This window comes from Balaenoptera borealis (genome assembly GCF_965194805.1).
Source record: "Balaenoptera borealis genome assembly, chromosome: 5".
Taxonomy (NCBI): Eukaryota; Metazoa; Chordata; class Mammalia; order Artiodactyla; family Balaenopteridae; genus Balaenoptera; species Balaenoptera borealis.
This window is the reverse complement of record NC_138862.1, coordinates 62,216,016-62,228,749: the sequence shown is the minus strand read 5'-3', so window position 1 is coordinate 62,228,749 and position 12,734 is coordinate 62,216,016. Positions and strand designations below refer to the sequence as shown.

Here is a 12,734-nt window from a genome sequence, read left to right as displayed (position 1 = left end):
TCTGGCCAAGCTCTTCCCTGTTCAGTCCCCGTTCCTCTTCACTTTCTCTTTCCCCTTTTTCTCCCCCCAACTCTCCACCTCCATGCCTCCATTTCCTCCCTCTCTCTCTCTGTCTCTCTCTCCAGAAATAAAGTCTTTTAATCAGGGGAATTAAACAAGCCTGCCTATCTTGACATTTCTTTATGAAAATGGAGACATTTTTGTGCAACTTTCTAAAAAGGGCCTCCAGACCCCTAATCCCAAGTGGTTAAGCCAATCATATTTAGCTCCCTAGCCCTCCACTCCCACGTGACAAAATGCGCCATCAGCAACACAATCTCTTGGATCCGGTCCAAGGCCTGAAAGTCTCATTGATGATGTAGTTTGACACTGAACAAGGAAACCATAACTATAAGACAGGGTTTCGAACATGACCTTCGTGAACAGAATTCCACATAATCTGGGGGAGAAGCGTGACAGTTTCTCGAAGGGAAGCCACGTGTCCTAATAACAACTTTGGTTGAAAGAGTGCTTTGAAGCATGGTCTAATCGATGATTCAGCACTTCAATGGCTGCCCTTCTGAGCCCTTTACAACTTGCATGCCCCTCGCCGAGACTCCCACTTTGCTCTAAACCTTTAGCCAGTGACTGATGAGCGTGATGTGTAAACACTCCAGCTTCTTTCTTTTTTTTAATTTTATTTATTTATTTATTTATTTATTTATGGCTGTGTTAGGTCTTCGTTCCTGTGAGAGGGCTTTCTCTAGCTGCGGCAAGTGGGGGCCACTCTTCATCGCGGTGCACGGGCCTCTCACTATTGCGGCCTCTCTTGTTGCGGAGCACAGGCTCCAGACGCGCAGGCTCAGTAGTTGTGGCTCACGGGCCTAGTTGCTCCGCGGCACGTGGGATCTTCCCAGACCAGGGCTCGAACCCGTGTCCCCTGTATCGGCAGGCAGATTCTCAACCACTGCGCCACCAGGGAAGCCCAACACTCCAGCTTCTTGATTCTTGGTCAGCACAACTTCGAAGTGGGACCTGTGCTGTGCCCAGAGCTTCCTGAGGGATTGAGCTGAGTTGCCATCTGTGGGATGAGACGTGGTGTTGCACCCCAGCTTGCCTCCTTTCTCTGCCAGATCCCATTTTCCCACTCCCCTGCCAGTTTTTCCTGAGAACATTTCCTTCCTTAATCATTTTCAAATGACTTTTTGTCTTGGAGTCTGCTTCTATAGAACCTGACCTCAGACAAAGAACATTGTCAAATTAGTGAAAAGCCATGTGGATTTATTGCTTCTAAAAAGAAAAAAAGAGGTGATCTCCTGCATATTTTAAACTTAAAAAAAAATCATGCAAACCTCTGTTTTACAGGAAGAGAATTTGAAGGAGAAGAAGAATATCTGGAGATCCTCGGCATCACCAGGGAGCAGTCAGGCAAATATGAGTGCAAAGCTGCCAATGAGGTCTCCTCGGCGGATGTCAAACAAGTCAAGGTCACTGTGAACTGTGAGTATGGCAGGGGCCAGCAGGTGCCATGTGCCCAGGGCCCACCTCCACCTCCAGCGAGCTCTAAAGAGCCTATATCAAAAGAACATTGCATTTCAAGCAGATGCTTCTCTAGTCAGGGATGCACATTTGTACACTGGACACATCCAAGGGCAGGACTTGGCCTTTGAATTTGATAAATCAACTGTACCAACTCTAAATATAACCCATAATGCATTTAACAATACACTGTGTCTTTTACTCAGACTACAGAATTAAGAAAACATGATCAGACACCACTAGCACTTTAGGCAATCACTCTTCTAGTCTTTGTGGAGACCAAGGTCATATCACTTTGGAAAAAACAACAATTCATAACTGCTTTAACTGGAATTTCCACCTTAATGTATTGTTTGTCAGAAGAGAATAATTCAAGACCATATTTTATCCTCTGCTATTGAACTAATTGGCCTTGGGAACAAATTTAAGCCACTGTGGTCAGATACCACGTGTCCCCGGTGGCTACGAGGGATACCTGGTAAGTTAATATTGGTTATCTATTTGTCCCAAAGTATGGGCATTAGAAAGGAAGATTTCACTAAGATACATAGTTAAGTGGGCAAACTTTGAACTTCTCAGATGAAAGGATCCTTAGATGTAGTTCAAAAGGATGGGGGGCGGGGGTGGATCCATATGATGTGTGTCACCCAGCAAAGGAATAAAGAGAATTCATTTACCCTGTTCAGTGAGGAGTGACTGTCCGCATCATTCAAATTCAAGTTCCACATCACATAATTGTGGCTAGTGACAGGGATAAAAGGATGTCCTGACAGTTCTTCCTTCCTGTGTGTTTAACACAAATACACACACAAATACACACTCCACACATATACATATACACACGCATGCACATGTAACATACATACACACATGCACAAAGGCGCACAGACACACATGCACATACATCTTAACCCATATTTGAAAATATGCTTTGGATGGTGGTAAGTTACTTTCCGTTATCTTAAGCCTTCCATGCAGTTACACTGTGTGCCAGAGATACTGTATAAAGTCCCTAGCAAGGTAGATATAATTGACTCCACTTTAAAGTTTGAAACACTAGAGCCCTAGGAGGTATAATTGCCTTTCCAAAGTGACACAGAAAGCAAGAGTAAGAAAAGGGATGCAGACTCCAGCCTGTTTGATGCTAAAGCCCATGCCCTCAGGAGAAAGAGAAAGAGAAGTTTTCAATTCTTAGTACCTACTATGTGCAGCACTGATTAAGGGATTTACATTTGTCATTTAATCCTCACAGTAAACTCATGAGATCATCTTTAGTCTGACTTTAAAAATTTGGAAACTGAGGCACAAAGAGCTGAGGAAACTTGCCTTAAGTGACCCGGTCAATGCTGGACTGCACTATTTCCTGTGGCCTTGCTCCAGCCTGGCAGCCTTCTGAAACAGAAAGCGAAATCCCCTTCACACCCGACCTAGAAGAATCTAACAGATAGGATTCTGCTGTAGCATTTATGGCTCTCATTTCCAAGAACAAGGGGATGCATTTGATGAGATCCGAAGTACTTTTATCCTGAAGTGCGATTTTTTAAGTAATAGAGTTTTGAAATGCCGGTATTACTATTCTTTTCCAGTTCTGGGTGTGTTTCAAAGACACGTTAATGATCCCAGTGTTATAAAATGCTTTAGGACCTTTTTTTCACATGAAAGGCAATTTCTCTCGGTGTTTATATAAGTTTATAATGAGGTTAGTTAGCTTTTTTTATATATACACAGCCATGCCATCATGTACCGCCTCTTCTCTGACTTTCGGAGTTAAGATTTTATTTTCTCTTAATCGACCTTAATCTTCATTAGATTTTTGAAAGTCCAATCATGGAGTACATAGAAAATATTCATGCTTCCATTGTGTGAAACATCAAAGCGATCTGTGTTGCAGATGGTTCCCAAGATCAAAGCCAGCCGCCTGGGTCCTATTATTATTAGCACAATTATTCTGACATTGCTCCTTCTTGACTGTCCCCAAAGTGTAACTTAGAACAGAAGAAAATACTGATAATTTTCAAGAAAAGCCTTTTATAAAAATGTGAGCTTTTCCTAGCGATGAGTGAACCACAGAAGAATACGTACAGAGACTCAAGATTCTAAAACGACATGTCATAACAAATTACATAGAAAACTATAATGAGCTTAGTCAGCCAGTCTGTCCTAACCAGCAGCATCTAGCACATATCTGACCTTGTAAAAATTGCTCAGTAAATGTTTACTGAATGAATAGGTGAAAAACTAACAGATAAACTCTGCTCTTGTAACATTTCTCCAAACTTTGCAAATTGATATATGCCACAAATCAGGAAGCATGTTCTAAATCAATGTCCTTTGGAATCACCTTTTTATCAACACTTCATAAGCTTTGTTTCTATTATATTAAAACAACTAGCCATTGCACCTGTTGTCCTATTCAAACAATTCACCCTACTTAAATGTAGTTGTATTAAGTAGATGAAGTCTCCAAGATTAGATTATAGAACCAGGTCTGGCTAGCAAAGCTCATGCAAACTGAGAAATTTCCAGTTTGTCACTTCACATAAACCTGCCTACTATGAAAATGCCCCATTATTTAAGCTGATTCCTCTTCCTTTTCAAGACACAAGGTTTGGAATTAGGTCAGGGGATCAGGATGGCTAAGATAATTAATGGCTGAATAGATTATCATAATGGAACAGATCCACAATACCACTAAAAAAAAAAAAAAAAATCCCAGTGCTGGTAATTTTCTCCTGCTAACATCTCATTGATTCATTTACTCATTTGCCAACAGATATTTGTCCCAGGGCATTGAGAAGCTAGAGCAGTAAACAAGAGAGACAGAACAGTTCTTCCTGTTTAGCTCATAAGCTGGATTCTACAGTCTCTCCTTTTTATTTCTCTTGGGTAATCCTTCTCCACAGTTGGTCTACAGCACTGTGCATAGCCATTTGACGTGAAAAATCTATTTTCTAAGTGGTAGGATGTCCCGGAGCCTACAGAAGCTAAATTATTGACCCAAAATCTCTTCAACTAAATAAGCTTAGTCAAATTTTGTACAATAGGCAGGACTTCTGTTTTCTTGTATCTTACAGGATAGTTGCTAATTTCTTCCAGATTCCAGCCCTAGGGACAAGTGTCCTTTCATTTACAGGTTCTAGGTGTAATCCCTCAGTTTCAGTTCTCACAGTGCATTAAAAGTAGCTACTTCTGGATTTGTCTCATTCTAGTGCCCAGTATCCCAAGGATAATGTCTAGTGCATAGTAAGTGTTCAGTTAGTGAGGACTTAATTTTATTTGGACTCTTCTTATACTGGACGCTTTTCCTATTCCTGGAGAAATTCTTCTCAAAAGCTGCCCCCAGCTCTCAAGCCTGCCCCCAAACCCCACTGACCAGCTAATATTCCTGCCTTCAGCGTTCCCACAGCTCTCTCTCCAACTAGGTTCACATTATCACGCTTTATTACTTTTTTTTCCTCTTCTCATCTCCCTTTCAACTCAGCTCTGCCTCCACCCTGGTGTCCAGAGCTAACCAACCCAACATATATGCTGGGGGACATGGGACTCTGGCATTTCTAAAGCTTGCCCTTACATTTGATAGCCATTTATTTAGAGGAAGCAGAGGTTACCTACCATAGATTCCACAGTTGGGACTGGAAACATCCGTCGTCTCCAGATAATATAACTGTATTTTAACTGGACTCTTCAATACTTTGATTCCAAAATCACCTAAAATCACCTTGAGGAAAATAACGGCTCAGTATGGAACCAAACTGGCTACATTCTCTAACTATTCATGACTACACCTCTCCATTCTCCATGCCAACCTTTAGTTTACTCTTACATCTTTATTGATGATATCAATAAAGACACGTGCTAATGTTTATGAATCTATTATGGGATCATCAGAGGAACTATTCAGTAAGAATCCAGAGTACTGCAATTTGTTACTATAACTTTGCAATGTGTACAAGAACCATCATTTTCTGAGTATCTCCAGAGTACCAAGACTCTATTAGAAATTTTATATGATTCACCGTAATCATCACACCAACAGTGGCCAACCAAGGAAAGAGGCGTATGGGGCCCGGCCTGCCCCAGTAGGAGGAGTATTTACTTTATCACTGACATTGTTTGGTATGTTTGGTTTAGTATTGCTGGTACATGGTGATTTTTTTTAAAAAGACAACTTTTAGTTAGTTTTATTATTATTTTTAAATTCTCTGGATACAATGCCTTTCTTATTGCCTGTGTTCTCTGCCTCCAGCCCGTCGGTCCACCATCACACACTAACCCAGGAGATAATCAAATCATCTCCGTGCAGAGGACAAAAACAAAGCTCAGAGAATGTAAGCGTTCTCTGCCACAAAATCAAAGAACCTGTGAGTGGTAGAGTTGAAACTCTGCCCAGGTATAATTCCAAAGCCCTCTTTCCTTCCAAGATACCGTGTGAGTAATAGTAATAAAAATAATAAATGCAATCACTTCAGGTGTTAAATGTGCTCTGATATATGAGATTTCATTTGATCTCTACATCAAACCTGTGAGACAGGTAAGCAGGCCTTATCACCTACATTCAAAGGTGAGGGACTCCAAGAAGTTAACATGTCGCCTTCAAGAGGTGACAACCTAAGTTGCACAGGCAGAAATTGAGCCCACATCTCCTGATTTCTAATGTGGATTCATATCCACTATGCCAGTGCATGTTGTGCCATTTTGGGTACCTTTTAATAGCAGAAATACGTAACATTTGCCTTTTAAGCTACCAGCATACTCCCCTAAATGTTGTTTTTCCTTATTAGGAATTAATTTCTCTCTAAAGGAACTCACTCAAATGGAAACACAGGGAGATTCAGAGCATGGGCTTCAGAACATGGGTTCCAATATAGACTCCATCAAATGTTGGCTGTGTGAATTTGCACAATTTACTAACCCTCTGCAAATCTGTCTTCTCATTCATAATATGGGGTTAATAATCCTTGCTTCCTAGGGCTACCGTTTGGATGAAAAGAATATATAAAGCCTAGTAGAGTGCTGACACATGGTAAATGTCTATATATTGAATCTTCTATTAAGAATTTTTTCCTGGGCTTCCCTGGTGGTGCAGTGGTTGAGAGTCTGCCTGCTGATGTGGGGGACATGGGTTTGAGCCCTGGTCTGGGAAGATCCCACGTGCCACGGAGCCACTAGGCCCGTGAGCCACAACTACTGAGCCTGTGCGTCTGGAGCCTGTGCTCTGCAACAAGAGAGGCCGCAATAGTGAGAGGCCCGCGCATCGCAATGAGGAGTGGCCCCCACTCGCCGCAACTGGAGAGAGCCCTCGCACAGAAACGAAGACCCAACACAGCCAAAAAAATATATATAAAAATAAATAAATAAATAAAAGATTACTATTAAAAAAAATAATAATAATAAAATAATTTTTTAAAAAAAAGAATTTTTTCCTTTATACTATTATTCCAAACATTAGGAAGATTAAATGAATGATATTCTGTTTGCTAGGCCACTGTCATTGTTATCCTATTCATTCTAATTAAAAGAGTCTTATTATTGGTGATATAAGAAGAAAGCCCTTAATATTTTCAGAACCCAGAATTTTAAAGTAATAAGAAATAGAAGGGTCCTCTGACAATTGTAAGCTATTGCAAAGTCACGTAAAGAATAACAATGGACCTCTGTGCAGCATTTTTATTAAGCCACATTTTAATTATAACCATATTTTGAGCAAGGACATCTATTATTTTAACTCTACTAGGCATGCCACAATGCGATTTGTAATAACTTTTCTTAGCCTCACCTATGCAGGATTCATTACAAATGAATTTTGAAATGTTCATTCCAATAAGCTGTGGAACAGACCTGCACCACTGTGTCATTTGAGAATACTGGAAATAACGAACTCTTCATACATTTATCATTATCTGTGACTAATACCTTGGTACGTGAAACTTCCCAGATTTTCAAGGAGAGGAGCAAGTGTTTGGCCTTTGTAATTGACCAGTGTCATCCTGCCTCAAGGTCAATGCATTTAAAAGTGTTCAACCCTAGTTCACTGTCATCCTTCCCATGCTGTCATCTCTGAGGTGCTAATAAATAGTACTACTTAGCTATTCAGGTTCTGAACAAAATGAGAAGTAAGTAAAGGAGACAAACGTGAGGCCCAGTTGCCCCCATTGTTAGAAATCAAGATGGTTAGAGGCAGCAGCTTAGTGTAGCCAACCTACCTTCCCAATCATGGCAGCCCTGGACTGGGGCAGGCCTGCCCACATGAGAGCAGGAAGGAAAGAACCAATGTAAGACATCAGTGTGGAGAAGCAGAGGAGAACCTCTGCTCCCCGCCAGAAGTTTTGTCCCAGGAGAAAGAAAGGGGAGAGATGAAGCAAACAAATCGAGTTGGCTCTTCCCTAATTTTTCAGTTAGAAAAATCACCCCCTGGGTTCCAGAGCAAGGAGGTTTAATAAATAAGCTCCCACCACATAGAAGGAAACATCTAGAGTGAGGAAGAACTTGCCCATAAAACTGTACAGCTGGGACTTGCATTCCTGGTCCCATGGTGGAAGGGCTAGAAGACCTCCACCATGGATTATTATGTTGAGGTGCCCCAACTACGAGCCCCAGAGGTGGAGGTGATGGAAAATGTGGAGTCTGGCCAAGATTGGACCTGATTTAGCAGAATGATAGTTATCATTAAGGATTTGTCAGTCTTAAGCATGTGGCTCCAGAAACTCACAAACACTGTTTAAAACTCATTTTACGAATTGAACAAACCAATTGAATCACAAGCAAGATCATCTCTCTGGCCAACATGCCACAGACTGTAGAGTCACTGGCAGTTTAAGAGCCGAGCCTAATACAGTGAAGAGGTGAAGATGGGACACTAACATTTATTCAGTGGATGGCATCACTTAGATGCCCACACTGGAAACATGGGCGTTGCCCTTGACACTCCTCCTCCTTTCCCTCACTGTTCACATCTAATCTTGTCGATTCTGAGGCTCATATCTCTCAATCTCAAATCTGTTCATTCCCTTCCAGCCCCTTTATCAAAGACCTAGTGCACGCTATCTCTGGGTTCCTTCAGCAGTCTCCAAATGGACCTCCCTGACTCTGGTTCCAGCATTTTATAGATGAGGAAATTGAGACAGTGTGACTCTAGACAAAGTACTGAGCTCTCTAATGATGAAGGATAGTGAAGGACATAGACTGGATTTGAGCTCAGGTCTATCAAACTTTAAATCCAAGTTCCTAACCTCTACTCCATACCCCATCGCTATACAAATATCTCTCCCATGCACACCACTACCACTAATCATTGCATTAACCATTGAACTAATGTGCTCTAACGATCTATATAACCGATCATAGAATGAAAGAATTTTAAATGGAAACTTGGTGATCATTTTAAGCTAACTTCTTCTTTTAAAGGATGAGAAAGCAAAAGCTCAAACTGGTGCAGACACTTGTCCAGGCCACAATTCTGGTTAATAGTCAAAATCAGACCTATGGTGTGCTGTTTCTGACTTCTAATCCTGACTCCCAACCCATGTATTAGATAAATGAGTTACAATTTTGAATTTAGCAATTTAAGGGTTAAGGGCTAAAAGAGTTATGGGTATAAAAATACACTTGGGTCCTAATGCTACCAACTGCCTATTTGTGAAGAATGGGCCATTTTGACTAGAATTGGTTTGGTGTGGGGTTTTTTTGCGGGGGGTGGCCACACAGTGAGGCATGCGGGATCTTACTTCCCTGACCAGGGAATGAACCCGTGCTCCCTGCAGTGGAAGCACGGAGTCTTAACCACTGGACTGCCAGGGAAGTCCCCTAGAATTGGTATTTTTTAAGTTGGAAGGGATGCTATATAGATTGTTAGTGTGTGGTTCCTTCATTTTATAGATAATAAAACCAAGGCTCAGAAAGATAAAGTGTGTGATGGCAAGTCCACACAACCAAACAGAAACTAAATTCCAGTGCTCCTAGTTTCCAGTCGAGGGTTCTTTCCACTCATCTTGTTGCCTTTTTCTGTCTAAACAAAAATGAGCAGCTAAGTCTAAAGCAAAACAACCGCCCACTCTGGCACATGTTTACACACGGGCTGGCGGTGCTATCCAAATGTGCTCTGACTCCTCTTCTCTGTGACAATGATTTAAAGGTGTCCAAGCTGATGTGAAAATGAAATGGGGGAGAAAATTGCAGACTAACCTGAGGATGCTTTTGTACATCCTTTTTAACTAAGAGGATCCAGGTCTTCTACAGGTAGAAAACTTGGAAAATAGCTTTTGAATATGAAGACAAAAACCCAAAAATAAGTGAGCTGAACCAGGTGCTGAAGAGCAGAGATGTCAATGAATTTTGTATATTAGAGTTCACTTCACTAATTTACCTAAATAAGCTTTTTCCTTTATAAAGTATAAACAGATGGTTTGGGTCTATTTTGTCCATGTACACACAGCCAAGTTGCTGTTTTCTGGCAAATCACCTTTGGACAGAAGTCTTTCTCTCCTTGAGGGTCCATAACCTGCACAAACACAGCATCCTCAAGCCAAGAGCTCAAGTTTACCATCGTCGCTCAGTCCTGTGGACCCGTAAACACTTGTTCTGCTTTCCATGGGATTGTTTGAAAGAATCATGGCAAATTAGAATGTATTTCTGAGCTCATTTCAAGCCCATTACAGTTTTATAGACTCAGTCCTAAGCAGAAAAAAATCAAGTGCACAACTGCCAGAGAGACCAGAAGACTGGTACCCCAGGAAGGTGTTTATGCACCACGATAGACTTCAAACTGCACCCTCACACATAAAAGCAAAATTGACCTGGGTCATAGCAGTAAGGGAACACAGAGGAGGGAAAAAAGTATAGCAATCATCTGACATTAGTTTGTTTGTTTTCCTGGATTCCTGCAACAATATCAGGCTAAGCCTGGGCTGAGAGGACTTTAGTGCTCTATTATTTTCATCAGATTTCTTACTGCCATCTCCAAAGGTAACAATAATAATAATGATAACGATGATGGTGAAAAAGAAAAATGCTCAAATTATACACTTAAAATCCCAAGTCCTTTAGTATTACCACTCAATTTATGAAAAGCAATAAAGCTATGCAAGCATTATAACCTATGATTGGAATAACAGATGGTCTATTGGAAGAGGGAAAAAGATATCCTAGATTTCATTTCCATAAAGCCCCGTTAAGTGTCCCGTTTAAGCAAACCAAGTCTACGGTTTCATTCATCTCTTATTTCTATTTAGCTTTCTGGTGATCCGTCCCATTCAGCGGATCACATAATTCATGTAAATGGAGCTTTAAGACCATTCCTGTCCTGCCTCTCTGCAATCAAATTGTCCTTTCTAATTACTTCTTGTGTGGAAATTCTGGAGCACCGTCCAAAGTTCATGTAAACTGTGTGTCTGTCCTTCCTACAGATCCTCCCACTATCACGGAATCCAAGAGCAACGAAGCCACCACCGGGCGAAAAGCTTCTCTCAAATGTGAGGCCTCAGCAGTGCCTGCACCTGACTTTGAGTGGTACCGGGATGACACCAGGTATGTGCCAAACCCGCTGCACCTCCACTGCTCCGCCAGGTCTCCCCTGCTCAACAAGGGAAACCAGAAGCCCTAATTACAAAGCCAAGCCCGGCTGTAATTATGTAGGCCTATCCAATGGGACTCTTTATTTTCCAAGATTTTATACCAAGTGCTCTGGGGCTGTAGCTCTTAAACTGAACCCCAAAGCACTCAGGTTACGTGCATAGGGTGCAGCAGGTGGTTCGGGGGGGTAGTGTCTACCTGCGTGTCTTTCTCTCCTAGAGCAGAAACCAAAGCCTAATGAAACTCATCCATTCCCAAGTCTTCTCCATCAATGGACTTTGGTTCTGATACTATGGGATCGCACGATTAAAATGAGGACTTGAGCAGGAACGACAAGCTCTACCTACTTCCTTTCTCTCCTTTTTCTCCAATGTAATGATGACAAAGAAATTACTATACCAAATCTTCATCAGTGTTTCTCTTCACTCTTCTGTCTTTGAACCCTTAGGATAAACAGTGCCAATGGCCTTGAGATTAAGAGCACGGAAGGCCAGTCCTCCCTGACGGTGACCAACGTCACTGAGGAGCACTATGGCAACTACACCTGTGTGGCTGCCAACAATCTCGGGGTCACCAACGCCAGCCTCGTACTTTTCAGTAAGTATGCGAGAGCAGGGAGCTGCCTGGGGGACCGAGTTGAGGGAGTTCTCCTGTGCAGGGAGCTGCCTGGGGGACCGAGTTGATGGAGTTCTCCTGTGCAGGGAGCTGCCTGGGGGACCGAGTTGAGGGAGTTCTCCCGTGGAAAACTCGAAAATCATTCCCGTACCTTTTAAAGGTAAACTTAAACAAAAATCAGTGTATAGCCACTGAAACAAAAACACAGGTTCGCAATCCCTCTGCGTAAAATGAGATTTACAAGTGAATACCTCTCCTCTCTATTCCCTGGTGTACTTTTGATAACTGCCTTGTTTATGTGTTTGTTTTTTTAGTTTAATTGTTTGTTTGTTTTTTTTTCCTGGTTGGTTAAACTGTAAGAATATTCAGAGAACAAAAATCTCTTTGGTGATGGTCTCTTTAAGGAGCAGAGATGGTGTAAGATCGTGGAAAGTGGATGGCACTTAAAAAATGGCAGTGATGGGAGTGATTGAGGGAGAAATATTCAGTGAGGATGGATAAGGTGCTGGGAGAAGGGAGAGGCTGTAAAAAGAAAGTGTATTTTTAACGACACAAGAGGAAGAGTGGAATGAATGATTAAAACATAATATAAAATCTAAGGGAGGAAAAACGTTGCAGAAAGCTTTCCATATGACAGCAGGAAACATTACTTGTCTGATATATTTTTGGAGGAGAGATGGCATGGTGAGAGAGAGGAGCAAAGCTTCTTCTTCTGAAGACCAAAGAAGGTCCTCAAGGCAGACTAAGGAAGGACAAGTGATTTTAAGTTATTAGTATTAATAAGAAAGCCCACCTTAGAGCCTTTCCTTTGAGCAGCATGTTGTAGTCAGATATCTGACCCCCTGCCTTGTTGGTCCGGCAGCTATGAGCACAGAATCAAATGCCTCCTGAGAAACAGAAGTACGATAGGTGAGATCAGGGGAAATGATCACACTTAGAATAGGAAAATATTTATCAGAATAAGTAAAACAAACAAAAGCGTTACCACGTGCTGGGCTAGACAGTTCATTTGGGCTAAAAGAGAAAGTCCAACA

At 41.7% G+C, this 12,734-nt stretch overlaps 2 protein-coding genes across 5 annotated transcripts in view; one reads left to right on the top strand and one right to left on the bottom strand.

Moving 5' to 3' along the window:
- LOC309630039 (uncharacterized protein) overlaps window positions 1–12,734 on the bottom strand; it is a 455,061-nt gene that overhangs the window by 242,907 nt on the left and 199,420 nt on the right. The gene's annotated exons all lie outside the window — the stretch shown is intronic.
- Window positions 1–12,734, top strand: part of LSAMP (limbic system associated membrane protein) — a 651,408-nt gene that overhangs the window by 600,154 nt on the left and 38,520 nt on the right. For all 3 annotated transcript variants that reach the window (XM_082394752.1, XM_082394751.1, XM_082394750.1), the window contains exons 4-6: window positions 1,345–1,479; window positions 10,920–11,040; window positions 11,534–11,682. In XM_082394752.1, the coding sequence (XP_082250878.1) occupies window positions 1,345–1,479; window positions 10,920–11,040; window positions 11,534–11,682 (405 nt within the window). The remainder of the gene's footprint in view (window positions 1–1,344; window positions 1,480–10,919; window positions 11,041–11,533; window positions 11,683–12,734) is intronic.